Genomic DNA, 21,023 nt, shown 5'->3' on the forward strand with positions numbered 1-21,023 from the left:
ATTAGGTCAGTAGGTAGCCGTCCATTTGGCACACTCTTTTTAAGTGGAAATTCCCATCCATTCCTCTTCCCACTCTGACAGCTCGCTTCTTCCCTCGTCGGAAATCTGGAATTTGGTACCTAACGATCTTTCCCCCGTCCACAAACGTCCGCGCTGCGCTTGGCATTTGGAACAGCTCTTGATCCTTGCCCCGTGTTTCGTACCTCGCTACTACCTTGACACCTCATTTCTTCTACTACTATTACCTACCTTACGCTACCTATCAGACGAGCTTAGACGCGACCGATTCTTACTTCCCTATCGTGGCTGTTCTGGCTGACGTCACTCTTCCATTCACCTGTTGATCCACCTCGCGCCTGTCTGTCCCAGGTGTGTACGACACGCTTCAAAGTCGGCACCACCAACCTCGATGAGGGCAAGTGTCAACTTGTCAACTCGACCACAGGACTCCTTGTGGGCATCATCACATCACTGCCTTCCGGTAGGTACGTATCCTCCTTCGTTCGATCATTGCTTTGGATCCCTCCTCCCACTTCCCCCTAAGCGTTGAGGCTGGGCTGGCCAACAACAGTCATTCCCCCATCATCACACTTGCAGTCGTTTCGATACCACGAGGCTGCGGACAATACACTGCCAAGGCCGACAACATACATCAGAGGTGTAAGCAACCCCTGATATGGCTATCGGGGACGGGCAATAAGTGCAAAAGCACAGCAGCTAGCCTGTAGGTCGCCTTTGAGGTCGCTTTGACGAGACTGGTGATTAGGTGTTTGCTAGTGCACATTCACATGAACCTGACCACTCCTTGTCTGACCATCAACTGGGCTATCTTAGTCCTGCCTACCCTGCCACTCCTGCCTGCCTTCCCCTGCCATCCGTACACTCTACACTAGCCCAAAGTACAAAGTTGGGCACTTCAGGTTCTGGGTGGAACAAGCCGTCCCACCGGCTCGGGCTGTACCTGTCATTCACTCCTCCACTGTACAGTAGGTAGCAGCCCCGGAGCCGCCTCCCCCACCTGCAAGGTAGCTCCCGTCATTCCATCATTGAACCCCTCCCGATCCTGTTTACCCACACCCCTTGCCCTCCCCCGCCAGTACCTTTTTCTCCCACTCGAGCTTTGGCTTCCACCTGCCTTCCATTCCCCCCCACTTACCACAACTATCACCTCCCTCGACCGGACCTCACAAGTTGGATCTGACATCGATTCATCTATCCACCCGTCTCGAATGACACTGACCCGCCATTTGTTTAGTCGTATTGACGGAACGAACCGCGAGTAGCGAACCAGAGCACGGGAGCGTGCTTCCAATCCAGGCATTTCCCCTCTGCTTTCCTTGCACCACAACAAGCACCATCACAGAAAGCACCACGTACAACCCGGACTTGAACAAAGAGTCCCGTCGCGTCCAACAATCTGGCCGTCCCCATCTCTCTCTCTACACTTTGCTGCCCACCACCCCGTCCGTGGGCTGGCAACACACAAGTAGTAACATACTTCGCTTTGCATAGCCACTTCAACCCATCTCATTACAAGCCCCCGCCTCGAGGGTTGCTTGGAGTGGAAGCACCTTGGTGTTTTGAACATCATTGACAGACAGCCTTACGCCTTACCCCACAACACTCTGATACTTATCGATTCGCACCTCCATTCGCCATCCATCTTCATTGGCCTCTCAGCCGGCGTGCCCTATCCCCAGGCCGTTTTCTCTGAAGCTGCCACATTCCTCAGCCTCGTGTTGCTCGCTTCGGTAGCTATACGTGCTTCTCTGGCCCGTTGCATTCACATTTCCAAGCAACGAGACTCTTTCATCCATACATGCTAAAGACTAGGGTACTTAGAAGCCACCGCCGAGCTTCCTCGACCGGAGCCCAAAAATCCGAGCCGGCCACCATCACCCGCAGCTCTCCTCTGCGTAATACAGATGGCTCAAGACCAAGATCCGGCAGCCGATGAGTCCCTAGAACGTGCTATCTCATCTGAGCATAGCTCGACAAAGGGTTCGAATCCTTACATGGATACCGATCTGCCCTCACCCAAGCGCAGGCGTACTTCTCGCAGCGACCCATCTCGAAGCCGATCCATCGATTCGCCCTCCTCTACAGGGCTCTCGTACGATTCTCCCGGCATCTCGTCTACCAACCCGGTACCTGAAACCAAGACAGATCCCGACACGATGGATAGCAGCAGTGGCACAGAGCGGCCTACCGTTCCAAATGCTCCCCGTCCTGCCACCCCAGAGCCAAAGGCTACACACCCTGAGCCTTCCTGCTCGCGGTCAAATCGAGTCACCATAAACGTGCGGACACCTTCTCGCGCTCTCGATACGATACCTTCGTCGCCCACCTCAGCCTCTCTACCGAATTCCGGAGAACCATTGTCGTCAGTCGATAACGTACAAACAAGCGTGGAGGCGCCCGAGGTTGACATGACCCGGGATGATGCCATTCAGGATGCTCTTCCCTCTCCGGTCTCAGATGCCAGTAGCCCTGTGATTGAGGTTGCGATGGGGAATGAGACTGACAACGTCTTCACTTTGGAGGAGACCCTTGTCGTGGAAGAGCCAGTCACGGATAATATGCCCGACTTCCCTTTCCACGAAGAGCACGAGACCTATCGGGATACGATTGAAAAACTGGCCCCCCTTCTAGGTAATTATTCTTGAATGATCCGCTCTCGTAAACTAGTTCATGGATGTTAATAATCACGCAGATGAGCAGGTTGGCCGAAACGTTGCTCTGTGGATTGGAGACTTTCTGAATCACATGAGAAATGTCCCTATTTCTGCAGTCACTGGCTGGTACACGCGATTCACTCCCCTGTGGCATTCGCTTCCTACATTAGCTTCAGCATGGTGCGACCGGCGGCACTTATACCCGAGCGTCAAGACTATCAAACGCGAGCCGTATGGCCTTTATCAGCAGTTTGCGAAGCTCACTGCGTTCTTCGTCGAACTCGATGTTCACCGCCTTGAGGAATGCGCAACTGTGGAAGAACGGAGGCAGGTGCAACTTGTTTCACTCGGTTACATGCACGTTCTTTCTGCACTCATCAACCACGATGGGTTCTATCAACAGCCGGACGACGAAGGGTGGAGTTACGTCTTGGAAGCCTCACATATCGTGGACGCGTTCCTCAATTATGGCGGCAGCCCTGCCCTCACACCCTTCCACGTTGGACGTTTTACACAACTCGTGTCCGAGTTGTTGCCCAAGAACCCCAGACTCATCAACGACCTGGCATGTGTGAGCTTTCTCTTCTGGGCTATCACACGAAAAGTCATTCCCCTCAGGTCAGAAAACCCAACCTACCTGAACCAAGATCCTGCCAAGAGCGTTATTTCCTCGGGATATGTCGTCTACAAAGCTCTTTCGCCCAAGCTGGAGGCCATCATCAACGGCGATGACCAAAAGCATCTTCTTTGGGAACCCACACTGCGCCACCTCCTCTCACTGACAGGTATCTACCATCATTGTCTCGCGGCAGATGGCACCACTTCCATGCCCGTGATACAACATCAAGGACAAGGCTCGAGACCATTCAGCGCCCGCTTTATCCCTGAAGCTGTTGCGTATCTGTGGAAGTTTCGAATGTTTTGCACTCTCATCATGTCCGGCCAAATGCAGCTTCGGATACGATCCGCGGTGGGAATGTGCTCCGATTTGATTGGCTTCTACAAGAGATACAATAACCACTCAGACGACACCAGTCCTGCCTTCCTGCAGCACATTGCCCACTATCTCATGGAATCTGGCCTGGTATCCTACATCTTGGGACCCAAATGCCATCCAGAGATTACGCTAGAGTCCAGCAACATCATTGGCTTCCTGGCTGTGACCCGGACATATTCCACCGAACACACCGACCTCATGTTCCAGACTATCCAGTCAACCCAGGATCCGCGGATATCCAGTGCGCTCATAAACATGATCAGCAAGATCGTACAGCTTTTCAATCCAAGCGATCTCTTATACTTCTGTACAAGGGTGGAAGCGATGCCTCTGGACTCGGTCACCTCAACCGTGAGGGACTTCTGCACTCAGGTCATTCAGCAGCTGACTGACAAGCTGGAGAGAATAGGCAACATTTCGACCCCCTATTCATTATGTGTTCGCCTCGTACGGGATTCTTCCGTCTTTGGGTCACAGTCTCAGATTGCTTACCCTGAAATCCACCACTACGCAATACAGAAGTTCTCGGAGCTGTTGAGGGAGGGTCCAACTGAGGAGATTCGCATGCAAACCTACACGCAGTGCTTGGGAGATATTTCTTTGAGAACCCAATATGCACTGGGAAGCCTATGGATTTTGTCCAGGATGACGCGCTCGTCCGCGGGCAGGGAACTCAAGTTGCTGGCTAGGCAGCATGACCTGGTCAGAATTCTCGTTGAGGAGTTTGAAGGCTCGATTCCTACCGCGCGGGCTGCCGGGTTTCCTCCGGTTATTAGCGGCTATGCTAATACACCTCGAAGAGAGCTTCTGTCCTGGGTTCTCGGCGATGGGTCTCCCGAGATTCCCTCCGATATCAGCATGAAACTTTGGAACCTGCTTGTTGGTCCAGAGGCGGCATGCGAAGAAGACCGGACCGCGGGATGGAAATTGCTGCAGGAGAATTCCAAAGCAAAAGTTGCGTCCACTTCCTTCACCGACTTTCTCCCATCGCTTGCTCCGGAGTTCTTTACCTTGGGCACAATTGACTTCATCCGCACCGGCATCTTGCCGATCATCCATGCTCCGCGTATCCTCGTCGAAGATACAGAGAGCATCGGCCATTTTGGGATAGAGCAACTTTGGCGCATTATCCTATCGGTACCGGAGGGTAGTATTGAAAAGCCAGCCATTGACCTCCTTGTAGGGGAGGTATATATGGGAAACAAGTCTCACGGCCCGGTTCCCCTCCCCATCGCTCGCCAACTACACTTGGCCTTGGCCGAACGTTGCCTTGACCAGCTGATCTCGGCGGCTAAGGAATTGAGACGTCTTTGCATCGATGTCTCCAACGGGAAGTGTAAGATGAATGACACGATGACCCTAGAGCAGCAGGTATGCGACCAGGAACGCCTTTGCGTCCGCCCGCTTGCCGTTCTCACAGCTTTTCATCGGGAGTATAAGAATAATCCCAAGTTTTCCGCACCTGATCTTCGCGCTCTTAGCCTGTATCCACCGAAGCAGGTCGAGGGAGACCCAGCTGAACTCAAATACCAGTCGTTTGATGGCGAATCCCAAACCGACGTACTTCCGCTCAGTATCGGCAAGCTCAACACGGCCCGGTCATTGTTTGGAAGCTTGCGTGAGGTCACGGGGTTTGGTAACTACCGGATGTATTACCGAGGAAATATACTCCTACCTCGAGAGGAGTTGATGTGCAAGTCGCTGGAGGAACTGCGTATTCATGACGGCTTGATCCTCGTCAAACGCGAAGCAGACGACAATGCTGCATTACCTAGCGAGAACATACCTTCCGGAGCTTCACCTGTTGAGGTTGTCATTCTGCGTCATTTTGAGGAGTTGTATGAGTGCTTGACAATGGAGAAGATTTCGGAAGAGGCAAGCTATCCCCGTGTCAATTGCTCCGACGGCTCTTTTACTAACACGATGCAGATATATGATCTCCTAAGCCAACTTCCGGCCGATGAAAACATCCTGAAGCTCATTGATAAGCCTTCAACAACCCACCGGGATATCTTCCCGACGGATCAGCCTTTCAAGGCCAAGTATTCCGTCTATGCCCTACGAGAATATATCGAGCCTCCAAAAGAAGGCGTTGTCAATCACCACGCTGAGGGTGTCAACGGGAACGAAGATACAATCAACCCACACAGCAAATCTCTGCTTAGAGGCTTGCGCATTGTGGTTGATGCGATATCGGACCAGAGTTTGACCCGAAACTGGCCTAGTCATCAAATGCAGCTTGACTGGATCTTCAACTTGGTAGAATGCTTGGTTCTCATACTCCAAGGTAAGCGTCTCAACGCTTTGATACACATTGTGACACGTACACTAACACTTGCAGATCCGCTCCTACCAAACTCGGCTATCGACCTCATCGACGCAACATTGCTGGATCGGTTGGTCAGCATTCTAGTCTCCTGTCACAACAGCGCAGTCGAACACACTGTTCGTCGCATACAGGTCTGCCTCCACAGCATCTTGGAAGCCTGCTCGATGAGTCCAGAACTCATGAAAGCGTGCTTCGAACATCATGACGTCCCCACATTGCTCGCGGATCTGTTACTACATGACCAACGCGCAAGCGTTAGGCAGAGTACAAAGGAGATGTTGCTAGGGAAGTTTGATCTTGGTGTCCCCACCGATCCAGGAAGGGTTGCTCAGGGCTCAGAGACGTTGTCTGCTGGTGACAACCCCTTCCGCGCATACCTATGGCCTATCATCTCGGGCTTTGTGCGGTCGGCCATGAGTGGCCCCGGTAACCCCACAGAGTTTTTCGAACTTTGCCAGAGCATGTTGAAGACTCTGGAAAGTTGCGACTCACATCTAGTTGACGTTCAGAAACTTTCCCAGGAGTGTATCGGATTGCTCCTTGAGTATCAGACCTTTGAGGACCCTACACAACCCTCTAAGGTGGATGTTGCCGTTAGCGGCCTGATCGATCTGATCTGGGCGATGGTCAGCGGGCATCAGGATCTTGGAGACACACTGGCCGGCGTCGCTCGCAAAATCTACTGGCAGCATCTCTATCCGCCTTTGGGCACAAAAGAGGCGGAGAATTCGAGGCCCATAATTACCGATACCACGAGGGATAAACTTTGGGGCATCGTTCTGGTCCTCGTCGCCGAAGACCCAACACAGGTTTCATGGCTCATCGGGGACTTGAAGGCCTTGACCCCACCACGCCCCGACCCAGAATACCACCCCTACTTGTACGAAGTTCCTCTGCCGTATGAGCGGGAGAAAGTTCTCAGATCTTCAGCCGGCTATGTGGGACTGAAAAACCTATCCAACACGTGCTACTTCAACTCTTTGTTGACTCAGCTCTACATGAACACGGACTTCCGTGAGTACATTTTGCAAAGCCCAGTACGGAACGTGGTTGCGGGGTCTCAGAAGCTACTCCTTGAGATGCAGAGACTCTTTGCGTTCATGCAAAACAGCATACGTCGCTTTGCCAACCCGGATGACTGCATTGGGAGCATCAGAACGTACGAGGATACGGTGATCGACGTCACTAACCAGATGGATGTCGACGAGTTCTACAACCTTCTTTTCGATCGATGGGAAGGGCAGTTTCCCAACACTGCGGAGAGACGCCGGTTCCGCTCATTCTACGGAGGACAGCTAGTCCAACAGGTCGCCTCCAAGGAATGCAGCCATGTCTCCGAACGGCTGGAACCTTTCTCTGCCATACAGTGTGACATCAAAGGGAAGACCACTTTGCAAGAGAGCTTGCAAGCATATGTGGATGGAGAGATTATGGAAGGCGAGAACAAGTACAAGTGTTCGGAATGCAACTGTCACGTTGATGCTGTCAAGAGGGCTTGCCTGAAGGATATCCCCGACAATCTCATCTTCCATCTGAAACGTTTCGATTTCAATCTGCGTACGCTTCAGAGGAGCAAGATCAACGACTTTTTCTCTTTTCCCGACAAGATTGATATGCACCCCTATACCATGGAGCACTTGAAGAATCCAGACGAGGACCAGCAAGAGGATGTCTTTGAGCTTGTCGGGGTCCTAGTGCACTCTGGGACGGCAGAGTCAGGCCACTACTATTCCTACATTCGTGAACGGCCGTCGAGAAGCGAACAGCCGGTGTGGGTTGAGTACAATGATGACTCGGTGACAAACTTTGATCCTAGTCAGCTGGAAAACGCCTGCTTCGGCGGCATCGATTACAGATCAAGCTCCGACCACAACGGCATGCACTTTGAAAAGTCTTATAGTGCCTACATGCTGTTTTATGAACGGTCGTCATCTCTTGCAAGGAAGCAACAAAAGCTTGTCGAACTTGGGCAAGCCAGCCCGCTCCGGGTCGACATGTTGCCCTACCTAAAACCCTGGATTGGGGAGGACAACATGACATTGCTGAGAAAACACTGCTTGTTCGACCCATACCACACACGGCATGTGTGTCGCGCCCTGGAGCTGATGAGGCAATCTAACGGTCATCAATGCACTCCAGATCATGCGATTGAGTGCGAAGCCATTACGATGGGGCTCGGCCATCTGGACCAGGTCGCTTCGAAACTGAAAGATCTGCAAGACTTCCGGTTGCTGGCAGAGGAGATCGTGCAACTCTCTGGGGATTGTCCTCACTCGAGCCTAGAGATCTTTCGGTGCTCTTCTGGGCCGTATGAGCCATTACGGATGCTTCTGCAGAGAAATCCTGATGCCGACGTTCGCCAGAAGACGCTCGGAATTTTGATTGAGGCGCTCAAGGTCATCAAGGAACAGTTACCATCGCGGTACGGTTTGCCGTCTCTCGATGCGAATGACGTTGATTTCCAGGATTCAGCCGTGGAATATGTCATGCTTCTTTTTGAGACCCTTTTTGCGAACATCTGCTCGACCACGAGGTCGTGGCCTGAAGTATTTGGTTTGATGGGGGCGTTCGTCAAGCTGGGACGCCACGAGATGGCGCATTACTTGAAGAGGCCATTCCTCGAGATTCTTCTGAAGCTCATCATGGCTGATGCAAATTTGCGCATTGGTCAACAGTACCAAAAGCTTGCCATACAGCTCTCGCGCCGAGCCAAAAACCGGTTGCCCAACTTCGGATCACTCATTGGTTTGCTGGATGTTCTGCTCGCCTCTATGCAAGTCGAAGACGATAACCAGATCAGGGTTACTGTGGGCCGGCCTGACCAGCGCCTTCAGAATGATCCATGGCTCGAACAACCTTTCCTGTATACCCAAATGGAAGCCAACCTTCTGGAAATGATGTGGGATAAGACTCAAGCCAACATCTTTGCCGAAAAGCTCATCAGCATCTACCAGAACGTTGAGGGCACCCACCGGATAATCATCAACCTGGTGAAGCAAAACCGATGGCTCGAAGAGGGCATTTTCAACGCTCTTGTCGCCAATATCAGCAGCCAGAACTCAAGCCAGCTCATCTATCCTTTCCTACATGCGTCACTGATCTTTTGCCGTCATGCGCCTACCAGGTTACTGGTAGACAAGCTCATAGAGCATGTTTGCGACCAATGCCGCGTCGTGGAGAGTGCAGATGGCGGAGCGTTTTTGGAGTTCCACCGGGCTCTGTTCGATTCCCATCGAGAGAGCCAGGATGATGAGACCGTTACTCTTCAAATGATCAGCATCCTTCCCGATTGGGCTCCCGGCTTATTGGGCCACTATGATGCGAGAACAAGTTTGGAGACTGAGCGCTTCCTGAACGAGAAGCTTTTCCAGTACGGACCATCACCCTCATTTGGCGATACCGAGCAGGATAAAAGGAAAGCGGAGTGCATGAAGACGAGCGCGAAGCGATTAGGAATCCGGTGCCTGCAATACCTAAGGGACAATTTCGTGGAGACGGGCATCGAAGTGTCAGCGCGACTTGTTCAGAGCCTGGAACGGGTAATTGATCAGTGCATCAAGTACTTGCCTCCTCCGGGTGGTCCTGAAGAGGATAACGAGGCCAAGGGGTTCAGAAGGCTTGTTCATGGTAAGTTGCATTTTCCCCAAAGACGGATAGCGGCATATGACTGACACAATGGCACAGTTATCGGCCAACGATTGCACGCGCTGAAGGTAGACGAGGTGGAAGAAGATGGGTCCGGTATGTTGCTTGACGACTCCTCCAGCATCGCATCGAGCGACACTCTCGCCTAACATTATTATCTTGATCAATACAGAGTGGGAGAATTCGTCAGTTAACTCTGAACAGTTTGATGAACTGGGAGATGTCAAGATGTCAACGGAGGAGGTTAACGAAGGCGACCTGCAGTAGCGCCGTAGGCGTCGTGGCCGACAACAGCGGCATCGTTGAAGTGTTTGGCTTGCCAGACATGAAGGGATAGATTAACAAGGAGCTTTCATGCAGAAAAGAGCTATGGAATTTTCAAGAGGACAAGGACATGGGCGTTCAGCGTGTCGAAGGTATAGACAAACAATGGAAAGGACAAGAAGCGAAAAGGGTGGGAGAATCAGCATGTTTTACATCTCCCTTAATTTTCTTCATCTCAGCATGGAATGGAATGGCACGGGCACTCAATGGATGGGAATATGGTTTGGTATGGAAAGCGTTGGCGTCTTGGGCATAAACGGTTAGGGGCAAGTTGTGATTTCAGCCTTTTTAGAGTATTTCAGACTCTTCAGAGGTCATTATAGCTCTACACATACACTTAGACTTTCATAGTCAAGTCATTTTGCTACTCTTTCCGAGTTCCACGACATGAAATCCCGTGATGAATCGCGGCTGTGAATGCATTGTGGCAGCGGCAGGCCTGGTCGATGAGACGGAGGCCGGCTGGCCGGGCAGACAGGCGGGCAAGCGGGCAAGTGGATGGATCTGGATATGGTTAACTGCATGCGGCCAAGCTGGTGGCTGCTGAGGGGGAAATTCTCATGTTGTGGACATGCATGTCTGCAAGTCTGCCTCGTCTGGCGATATTATACCGTATGTACATGGCTGCAATATGCATGTCTTGGTCCAGCCTGAGATGCTGTGTTGTGCAAGACTCTGTCCTTCGTCTAACCGAGCTGGGTTGGGTAAGGGTTTGTACTTTGTGTGTTGTCTTTTGACACTGTTGTGCTCTGTTCGAGTGCGTGGTTTGTGTTACCTATGGATGCTTTTGTATGTTGAAGGTTTGTTTTGACCACGAGGCTCCCGACGATGTCGTTCAAAAGCACCCGCCATGGACGATAATATTCCAGCCAATAACTTGCTGACAAAACACTCACGAACCCTTGTAGGTGTCAGCCCTACCTTTAAGACCTTCCGACTTCTTCGTCTTTGCAATCGAAGCTCCCAAGCGCACGCACGCACGCACGATACCTCGGCGACTCGACTCGGTCGTTGGATGATGATCTCTCGACGATCACTCCTTCCAATTGACGCGAACACTGGCGGGGTAGTGTAAACTGTAAAAAGCGTCGAGAACATCCATCAATCCATGCTTCTCAATAACTTCAAGCTACACTACACTACTGGTGCCACGATCGTCACCCAAGCACGCATGGAGTGAAAGCTTGACCACCAGTTATTTTGCCCAATGGACTCGGGGCTGGAAGGTGTGGAAGATGGGATGGGTAGAGGTGGTTGTGGTTGTGGAGGAGGGGAAAGTAGTGTAAGCGAAAAAACATAGTAGTGCCATCGCCAAGGGTTTAGCCGCCGACCCCCCTGACCAGACTATTGAATGCTAGTGGTCGAACCAACCGAGCACCCATGACATGGTGGGATTTTGTGGGATCTTTGGCGGTTGCGCGGTTGAGTGGACGGACAGGGGGAGCTGAGGTTGCAGTTGTCACAGTGATGAGAGTTTGCAGGTACGGTGGGATTGGGATTAGGATTGGGATTGGGGATTGTTGAGGGAAGTGTTCTTATTCTTCCATTTTTCACTTCATCACATTGAGTCAAGTCAGGTCGGTTTTTGATCGAAATCCACACATCCCCAGCGGAGTAAGATATTTGGACATGTGATGAAGATAGAAGCTCATCAAACATCAATCGTATGAGGTCTGGATGCAATGGCAAAGACAGCGAGAGAAAATAGAAGGCCAAAAGGAGCACAGCAACGGCGAGAACAGGAGCCTCACAAGTATAGCTCACGCTTACGGTGCTGAATGTTTACAAGCCGAGTGATGCACTTGGGCGCATTCGTCACTTACACGCCATAGGTTCCCGCTCGGGGACCACAACCACACGCCATCAACACCCACGACGCCCGCAAAGCCCACTGGCCGGTCGTCTTTTCTGCTCGGTTGCGCTTCTGCGAGTGGAAATGTCACCCTAGCAGTGGAAGGATGGGCCACCCACGAACAAGACCCAGGCGTGCCAGGCTTTCCCAGGGAACGCTTTTGGACATGTCCTGGGCAAATTATTGACTTTGGTCACTTTCTTCAGGATGTGAGAAAGGTGAAACAAGAGATTGCTCGTTGACGCCCGAAGGAGGGTAATTATTATTCACCTCTCCCCCTGCCTGCATAAGTTTCAGAGATTCTTCTGCTTCTGGCTCACATCTCATCACCACAACCGCAGAAGACACCGCTCTGCGTAGCCGCCCACTCAAGCAGCCAGTCCCCAAGCTCTTTTTTTATCCCACTTTCTTTTCTTTGCTCGTTTCAGAATTTTACCCCCTTAACCCAGTCCATTGGGTCCTTTGGGCTGGTTTCATCTTGGGCTAGACTGGGAATTTGTTCAGAGGTTAAAACTTGATGGGTATCCTCTCTTTTGTTTCATCAAGTCTCCAGTTCTCTTTTTTTCCCCTTCAGTTCCATTCCATTATCATGAAGCAACGGGGTTAGTAATAGGGAAACAACCTCTTCTTTTGAACGTGAGGGAACATCTGGTTGAGCCAATCATCACTCACTATTTCCTTGTTACGCCCACCCTTGCTCTTGTGTTTATCTTTTTATTTTTCTTCGAGCTTGACATCACCGACCAGATCTCCTTGTTACAGATCTCAAAGGACGACAACGACACAATACTACCCCACCGACAGGCCGGACCTTGACACCACTCGTTAGCAACCGTCTGTCCTCATTCAGCCATTCTCCGCCAAGTCTCATTATACCATTTTGAAACCGAAAAACAATAAATCAAACATGTCTTCTTCGCTCCCGCTCAAGACCCGCATCTCCCCTCCTCTGGGCGCTGGTTCTTCTCTCGCCGAAGGTGGTGATCACCTCCCTGGCAATCTCACCTCGGCTCTCGAGTATGCCTCCAAGAGGCTCCAGAGGAAAGGAGCAAAGTTCACTCTCTTGGTTATCCGCAAGGATTACCAGCTTCCGACCTCTCCACTCGGCTCTCCATCCGCTCAGTCTTTCTCGTGCGGTAGCACTCCTTCCTCCTCGACCTCAAGCTCGGTTGCCAGCACCCCAGCCAAGCCTACTTTTGCTCACGCATTCAAGCAATTTGTTCGTGGTGACACGGGTCCGATCAAGGAGAGGGTAATCAACATCAACACCGACTACCGCTATGGAGCCACGTCACCCACATTCTCCGAAGCCTCCCTCACTTCTGCTTCGACAGCATCAACAGTCGACTCCGTCTTCACCAACCACCGCGGCCGAGTAGGAGGAGCAGGACGATGGCCACTCAGCCCGGGTGCTTCCCAAGCACCGTCGGCGCCTTTAACACCAGCAACGCCATATTCCACCTCCTCCATGGCCGCCGACAACATTAACACTACATGTCTTCCCAGCGCCGGCCTCCACGCCACCCGCGGCTTCGGCCCTGCCCTGCTTCAGATACCCTCATCACCGACATCATCAGATTTCGGTATCCGCCTCATCCACGCCATCCCGCTCAAGGAAAAAGAGGACAAACTCCTCTCTTCGACTCTCGAAAAAGCTGCCAAGAAATTCAACATCTCCCCTTCCTCCCTCCCACCACCCATCCCCGCCTCGACACTCGGCCTCCCCCCCGAGCTTTTGCACCGCTCTCTGGCCCAAAACGAAGTCCTTTTCGGCCCTTCCTCCTCTTCCTCGGGGGCAGCCGGCCTTCGTCTCCTCTCGCTTGACCACTTGTACACCTTCCGCTCGGCGCTGCAGTGCTACACCCGGACGGTGAACCATAAGCCGTCGGTGTCAAGATCGATTGCGCACCGCAGGCTGGAAGATGCCGTGGATGAGTTAAGGAGACTTGTGCTGGGGAACGGATGCCAGAAGCTCAAGAAGAGTTGCCTTGTTAGCGCGTATGCAAGGTTTATGGATCCCGTTAGCAATCGGAGCTTGGAGGAGGTCGGGAGGATGTATGGGAGAGCGTATGGCAGAAGGGATCATAGGGGTGGGCGGGATGTAAGGGAGAAGGGGTGGGTGGATGATACGGTTGATAAGGTCGAGGGCGTAGAGCAGGGCATTTTTGAGTTGATGGGTGATTTTGAGATGCCCGAACCAGTTCGTGTAATGAAGGAGAAGCCGTTGCCGGTGGCGCCGGTGTCGAATGGGTGGGTTGGTCCTTACTACTACGGTGGTGACGAGAAGGCGGTTGTCGTGGCGGAGGAGGACATTGATCTCGACGAGATGGCCGACATGATGGACGAAATTGATCTGGAGAGCAAGCTGGAGATGGACGACATCGAGGCTTGGTACCGCAATGTCCAGATTGGCGTGGGGCAAATTGGTGTGGGAAGGGAGGTGCGGATGGTCAACGTTAACAGAGCTCAACAATATCGCCAGGTTCAACCATCGCGATTGGTTGCTCCCATCCCAACCGTCGACATCAACATCGATGGTGACAACGACGACAGAACCCCGACCCGCGAAGTCGAGCGCGTCGTTATCCACGAAATGCAAGAACTCCACCGCACAACCCCCCGCCTATCCCCAGCACCTCCCGGCCGATCACCCAGATCAAATGTGCTCGCGGGTCTCAAGCTCCAAACCACATTCGACCCCAAACCACCAAAATCCTCCAACAGGAAGAGATCACCCCGACACCACCTCGCTCCCCGCAGCCCAGCACGCCAGTCCGACCTCGAACTGACCACCCCCATCCGCGTCCAACGCACACTCGCCAAGATGGAACTCGAGCTCGTGATTCCCTCCAACAAGCCTAAGCGCGGCGGGTTCATCTATAACTCATGTTCCCCTCTTGCCTCCAAATCGCCACAATCCCAAACTTCATCTCCTTCCACCGTCCAAGGTGCTCAGTCCCCCTCTTCAGACTTTGATTCCCCATCAACAGTCATCATCAACTCCAACTCTAATCCCACCACCACCACCACCACCACCACCACCACCCAATCTCCCTCCTCAGATTCTCCATTATCATCGTCCTCATCATCATCATCAGAAGAGGAAGAACAACACACCGCCCGCCCGCTCGACTCCCCGCGCACCGCCCTGACAGCAACAAGAATCAACATCTGGCTGCAGCCGCCGCACTCATCAGGCAACACCTTGGATGGGATCCTGCACAATGGGAACTCCAGCTCCAGCTCCAGCTCCAGCTCCAACAATCTCGGCTCGCAAAACTCGGACGTCGAAAACGAGTCCGAAGACTCTGACAATGAAAGATTGGAGGTCTCACCCGGTGGGGGCAGGTACAATCGGTTTGGTAACAGATTGGGCCCCCTGACGCCAAATGGGTATGATGATATTAGCCCGATTACCAGGGGGGAGTGGGGGTTTTTGATGGGCGTGGGCGGAGCGGGTGGTGTGGGTGGGCTGGCGAGACGGGCGGGGGTTGAGGCTTTGTGAGTTCAGTTTGGAGTTTTGAAGTTTTGAAGTTTTGATGATTTGCTTTGCAGTGGTTTTGGTTGTGTGTGGCGTGGCGGTATGAAAGGGGGAAATGCCTTTTCACTGGGGATGGTATGATGACTATTTACACTTTTTTTGGCATTCTTACTATCGTTCTTTGATACCATGTTTTGGATACTTGACAATTTTTTGTTTCTAAATATTGGATTGCTGTCATCATCTAAATCGTGAGTTGCAAATGGTCGGTGAAGGAAAGTTGGCACGATTATGGAAGAGATTATAAGTGGTTCTATATCTGAACGCCTCAAGATCACCCGGGCTTGTAGCCACAACCACCATTTCTAGATCGAACCGACGAAAGACCATTTACCAGTTGACAAGTCAGCCTACGCTCCTTCCCTTTACACCGACCCATTGCCCACCAACCTTTATCATTGTTCCCCCTTTTCATTCTTTTTCATTTCTTCTCCGTCTTTTTTCTCCCCATTATTATACGACAAAAAGCAGGAAGTTCCCGCGGTGATGATAGACGCTCTCTTAACATCAACAGCGGCTTGTCTCGGTCAACCACGCGGTTCTCACATGTTGACGATGCCAACAGACAGAACGGCCGGCATGTGAGAAAACGATGCCGGCATCTGCATCCTCATCATCTCATGTGACAATTCATGCTAAAAGTGGTTCTTGTGATTCCTCAAGTTGCATCATGACTCGGGGTATTACCTCGCAGTCCGTCGGAGATTACAAGTCCTGGCTTGACTCACAGTTGCCTTCCAATATCATCTTTTGGAGGTCCATTGTTCTTGTTTGAAATTTCTTCTTTTTCTTTCTTACTCTAGAGTCCAGACGCAGAGGAAGGCAGGTGAGGGTTTGGCAATACAAAAACTTTTATTTTATTCAACTATTCTGTACAGTCTCGGACTGGCTTGTGATGTTTTTTTTACCGTCTTCCAGGAAGATCCTCACAAAGAATTCCCACTTCTCCTAATTCTGCTCAAGTACCCACCCGCTCACTCACCCACATCAATTCCACTCACATGTCCGCTGTGATATCAACCCTCAAGCGACAAGCCGAGTCCTTCTCAATCCGTTGCAGCACTGTAGGTACATGTATGTACCTGCTACACAGCCAACATTTCGGCATCCAGGAACGTAGGTAGGCGCACACTGCGCAAGCATCTGACGCCCGAGAAAGCCCATATGCCCGTCGGTACCTTTCGGAACCTGCAGGACGTTCAAGGACTGTGCATATATGTATGTGTGCATGGAAAATGGGCCGAGCTCGCGTTTCTAGACGTCCGTTCTTGAAAGGAGTCTGAGGACACTCGCTTGTTTCGCCGCAAACTGTTGATGAAAAGAGGATAAAAAAAAGATAGAACCGATCCTAACGACCTCGAGAATGGCAAGGGTTTTTTTTCTCCCTTTTGAGGAACAGTTAGGTTAGGCAAAGTTGTAAGGGCATCTTGTCCCTCCCATTGGCAGCAATGCAAGGACCGCACATTGGCAGATCTGGTGGTCTGGGCTTTGGCATGCCGGTACGCCAAAACGTTCGTGTTTATCTAACCACCAAAGTGCTAGAAACAACAACTGCCACCGGCCATCCTGATGCGCTGCACGAAAATCCACGAGCAGATTGCAAAGCACGAGGAGGACAAGGCTCACGGAGAATCATACGAATGTCACAAGCAATGAGACAGAGAGAGAAGGTCATCGTCGGCGTTTTCGGCGTGGCTCAGTGCCAACGCCGCGCCTGAACGTGACAGATGCAGTCAGTGTGCAATTGCGAAAGCTGCAAATGGCATCCTACATCGGCGATGATTGCTTGGTCCTGCTGGGCGGAGGTAAGAAACTTGGTAAGCGCATGCACAGACGCAGTAGCTGCGTGAAGTACATCTTCGCCACAGATAGCAAGCAAGATACTTTAGGTCTGTTAGTGTTCCAGTGGATCTGCTCTCTTGCATGAATATCTTGGTACTGTCATGCAGCAAGAGCCCTGTTTGGGTTTAGTTCTGCCAAGTGTCTATGACGCTGATGGTTCCATTGGTAAGCGACCCTGCCAGCTCTTCATCAGACTTCTGGATACGAGCGGATTGGGCAATTGGATCATGGTCTCATGATCACTCACCATCACCCGTGTTTCTAGCTTGCTGGTCTGGATGTTAGCTCATGAGGAACAGTAAGAGTCACAATACGTTATGGAGAACAGCGATGTTGGTAGGAACATTGTATTAAGCCCGGTCATATTAACTCCTTTACTTTCTCCAAGCCAACAAATGGAAAATCCCATCCATAATCCCATTATCTTCATTTCAGCGTCAAACCATAGCAAAGCGTCGAAACACCCTTTCTGGGTAGGGAATCTTTTGAAACAAAAAGCATGTGTAGCAGAATCCCTTGCGGAGGGCGCTTGTCAAATATGTGGTGTGTTCTTGTTGTACAAGCAACCTCAGAACTCGTGAATGTCGAGAAGAGGATCATCCATCATTCGTAGATCTCCCGAGTTCAGTGGCTGACTCTAAGTCATCCCCTCACTCTCTCCTGATTTAGAAGAAAATTTAGAGGTTGGCAATGACGGCAGCACCACCGAAGAGGGCACCCATGGCAACGGCACCGGTCTTCATGGGAGCGGCAGGGTTGCTGGTAGCAGAGCTAGCAGCAGAACCGGCCTTGCTGGTGATGGAGCTGATGGCAGAGTTGGCACCGCTGGTGATGGAGGCAATGGCAGAGGTGATGGAATCACGGTCGGAGCCAGTGGCGGTGGAGAGCTGAGACTCGAGAGAAGAGAGGGAGTCGCCAGCCTTGCTAGTGACGGAAGCGACAGCAGAGTCGGCGCTGGTGGAGATGCTGTTGACCTGGGAGCTGACGGAGGAGCTGACGGAGGCAGCGTTAGAGCTCTGGGAAGCGAGAACAGAGGAGACGCTGCTAGAGGCGGAGCCAAGAGCCGAGGAAGCCGACTGGCCGAGAGAGGTCTGGGCCTGTTTTTGAGGTGGTTAGCAGCTGTGAATGGCATCCATCCATCTGGATCGAGAGGAACGTACAAGAGCCACAGGGGCGAAGACAGCGAGGACAGCGGAGAACTTCATTTTGATGGTTGGTTGGTTTTGTTGGTGATTATTGTTGTTGTTGTTGTTGTTGTTGTTGTTGTATGGTATTAAGCGAGCGTTGCTCTTGGGTATTTCGATGCGAAAAAAGGTGAAATGGGTATCTTTGAGTCGTTGGATTGTGGAACGTAAGAGAGAAGCAGAAAGAGAAGAAGGGACAAATACTTATATCGGAAAGGAGCAGGCCAAGACAAGGATGAGGGGCAAGGGTGAGTGCAAGGCAGGCTCTCAGCAGGGCAGTGGGCAGGTGTGGAAGCAGGCAGGGGCAGGGCAAGGCAAACAAACCTGACCTGACAACAGGACCTGAATCCTGGGAGCCGGCCCGTCACCACCACCACCTCCCGTCACTCAGCTCTCTCTTTTTTTTTTTGTTCCAAGCAACAAGTGAGAGGGAATCCACACCCGTTATCGTCACTGCAGGTACGTACTGTGTGCACTTGCACGCAACCACGAGGCGAAACACGGTGACAAGACCTGGTGTGGCTGGGGATCCGGATTACCTACACTTGAGGTATTCCTTCTTGACGATCTCATGGGGACGAGGTACGAGTTTGTCTAACATTGGATCGCCTTGATATTGTGTTATTCAGATAGTGGCCGCAGTCCTTCTTTATCCATCACCATCGTCGATGCCTTCCCAGCCCTGGATTGACTGAATCCATCCTCTCCTTCGCACCTTCCCTTTCTCTCCAGGATGTGTCCTGCCACGGCCCGCTTCGAAAGGATGACGAGCGAATCAGCTGTGTTGTACAAGGCGAAATCCAAACCTGCATGGTGCGTGGCGGTCCAATTATGGCCGCCGGTTTGTGACCTCTCGTCCTCGCCCGTCGTCGTCGTTGCTGGGTCGACGTTACCGGGGCTGGCTGTGACTTGATGGGGATCCCGCATCAAATGATTCTCAACCGCCCAATTCATCCCAAGACCATCTGCTGCTTTGACTCTTTTGACGAGGAACCACGTTTGACGGGTCCCTACTCCCTACACTGCCCTGCAGATTGCAGTCAATGCTGGACCCCAAAACAGACAAGAAGTCATTGATGGCACTGCAAGGAATGGGCCAGACCTGGGCCGCAAGGTCAGCCATCTCGATGGCATTCCCTGAACCACCGCTCGGAGCTTGGCCTTGCTAGGCATTGAACCTTCCTGGACGTCGTCATGATTGCGCCAGAAACACCGAGAATTGTGGAGTGGTGCAACGAACCAGCCAACCATACTCCATCGTTACCACCCACGGTCATCCACACTGACCGCATACCCCTGTTGAGCCGCGCCTGCCCTCCATCCCGATCAAGTATGGGGAAACGCGGCTCCAGCCATCCACTCAAAGACCGGGAAATGCGGCACACGGGTTCCACGGCATGACGGTCTGGGGTGTGGCTGCAGTGAAGGCACTCTTGTCGACTCTTTTGGGTTCATGTCTTCATTCTTTCGCGCTGTTCACCATTGGCGAATCTCAATATTTGTCCGCTCGTGTTCAATCTGTTCCCCTTTATTGCTTGCCTGGGGACAGTAGTTTCGGTCACGTAAACGTTGGGTTGCACAACATGGCCGCCGACCTTTTTTTTTTTGCGGCGTCGAACTCTCACACCAGCCTCTCCCATCATTCGGCGGACGGCTCCTGTTCTTCAAAACTCCCATAGGATCTTTTATCAAACTCGAGGACTCCGCCGCTCATCCTTTCAACGCTGAGATGGAGTTTTCAGAACAGAAATGCACGGAACCACCAAAAAAGCAATTGCAAGTCGGGAGGATTGTGTTTCAACCCCTTGCAGGTGAACATGAATCCACTGGTAGACCCTTGGACTTTGCCGGTCCCTGGGCCCAGTCAGTGCCCAGGCCCATCTGATGTGTCGGGTGAACTTTGAACGATGAACGGCCCTGGGAACGGGTTTCGTCCTTCATCACTCGGACCTCAACGAGATTTCACATCGGCTCGCACATCATTCATGACACTTGCCCAGGAAGAACGGTCGCAAGAAAGAGACTACAGATGGGTGGTCAGGGCTCGCTTCTGTTGTTCCTTTGTGAGGGTGGACGTCAACGACTCAGAAATCAGGGAGTCTTCCAACTTTTGATCTTCAACGTCTTTCTTCCTTTTTACGGTATTCCCATCCAGACCATTCCCGGCCCGTGGTCCCAGTCCGTCTCGGAGGAGTTCATCAAAAACGGCTTCCGCGCCCGCGACGTGCGCTAGGCGCAAACCCGGCTAGTGTCGCTAGTGGACCAGCATCGGTGGGCAATTCTCGCGGATTCTATCCATTCGATGACATCATTCATCATTGTGCCCCCGCTGTTTGCTTGGCTGATGCAGTCCAAGAAAAGAGACGACTCAGCCGAAGAAGGACGAGGCAAAGCGAGTGCTTCAGTCAATCCGAGCGAGCTTCGGCATTGAATCCGAAGTCATCGTTTTGCTCCATTCTGACATTTCTTTCGCTGTTTGCTTTTTTCCCTCTTTCGTTCGTTGCCTCAGACCGGCCAGCTGCCAGTCGACAGCTGCCAGTCACATGCAAGCCACGAAGCATGGCCGCTCGACAGACACTCATCAGTCTCACAGTCGGATCAACAGCACCATATGGCATGGTCTCAGCTTGAACC

At 52.1% G+C, this 21,023-nt stretch overlaps 3 protein-coding genes across 3 annotated transcripts; 2 read left to right on the plus strand and 1 right to left on the minus strand.

Moving 5' to 3' along the window:
- Window positions 1–788: 788 nt before the first annotated feature.
- Window positions 789–10,354, plus strand: SMAC4_06496 (uncharacterized protein). The gene is made up of 6 exons (XM_066090461.1): window positions 789–2,652; window positions 2,714–5,547; window positions 5,602–5,959; window positions 6,014–9,628; window positions 9,686–9,742; window positions 9,819–10,354. The coding sequence occupies exons 1-6, from the start codon at window positions 1,926–1,928 to the stop codon at window positions 9,911–9,913; spliced, it is 7,686 nt and encodes a 2,561-aa protein (XP_065946753.1). The 5' UTR covers window positions 789–1,925; the 3' UTR covers window positions 9,914–10,354.
- A 1,969-nt stretch (window positions 10,355–12,323) lies between these two features.
- On the plus strand, window positions 12,324–15,327 carry SMAC4_06495 (uncharacterized protein; the record flags this gene model as incomplete). The annotated part of the gene is made up of 1 exon (XM_003344245.2): window positions 12,324–15,327. Exon 1 carries the CDS (start codon window positions 12,730–12,732, stop codon window positions 15,325–15,327), a length of 2,598 nt encoding a protein of 865 aa, XP_003344293.2. The 5' UTR covers window positions 12,324–12,729.
- A 2,214-nt stretch (window positions 15,328–17,541) lies between these two features.
- Window positions 17,542–18,554, minus strand: SMAC4_06493 (uncharacterized protein). The gene is made up of 2 exons (XM_003344244.2): window positions 18,366–18,554; window positions 17,542–18,302 (listed from the first exon to the last, which is right to left on the minus strand). Exons 1-2 carry the CDS (start codon window positions 18,408–18,410, stop codon window positions 17,883–17,885), a joined length of 465 nt encoding a protein of 154 aa, XP_003344292.1. The 5' UTR covers window positions 18,411–18,554; the 3' UTR covers window positions 17,542–17,882.
- Between the last annotated feature and the right edge of the window lie 2,469 nt (window positions 18,555–21,023).

This window comes from Sordaria macrospora, chromosome 4 (assembly GCF_033870435.1).
Source record: "Sordaria macrospora chromosome 4, complete sequence".
Lineage (NCBI taxonomy): Eukaryota > Fungi > Ascomycota > Sordariomycetes > Sordariales > Sordariaceae > Sordaria > Sordaria macrospora.

Excerpts from the sequence above, each read along its gene's own strand:
- SMAC4_06496 (XM_066090461.1), top strand. The coding sequence starts at position 1,926 with ATGGCTCAAGACCAAGATCCGGCAGCCGATGAGTCCCTAGAACGTGCT. Across the intron at positions 2,653-2,713 it reads AAAACTGGCCCCCCTTCTAG|ATGAGCAGGTTGGCCGAAAC; the intron begins GTAATTATTCTT and ends ATAATCACGCAG. Across the intron at positions 5,548-5,601 it reads TGGAGAAGATTTCGGAAGAG|ATATATGATCTCCTAAGCCA; the intron begins GCAAGCTATCCC and ends AACACGATGCAG.
- SMAC4_06493 (XM_003344244.2), bottom strand. The coding sequence starts at position 18,410 with ATGAAGTTCTCCGCTGTCCTCGCTGTCTTCGCCCCTGTGGCTCTT. Across the intron at positions 18,303-18,365 it reads TCTTCGCCCCTGTGGCTCTT|GCCCAGACCTCTCTCGGCCA; the intron begins GTACGTTCCTCT and ends CCTCAAAAACAG.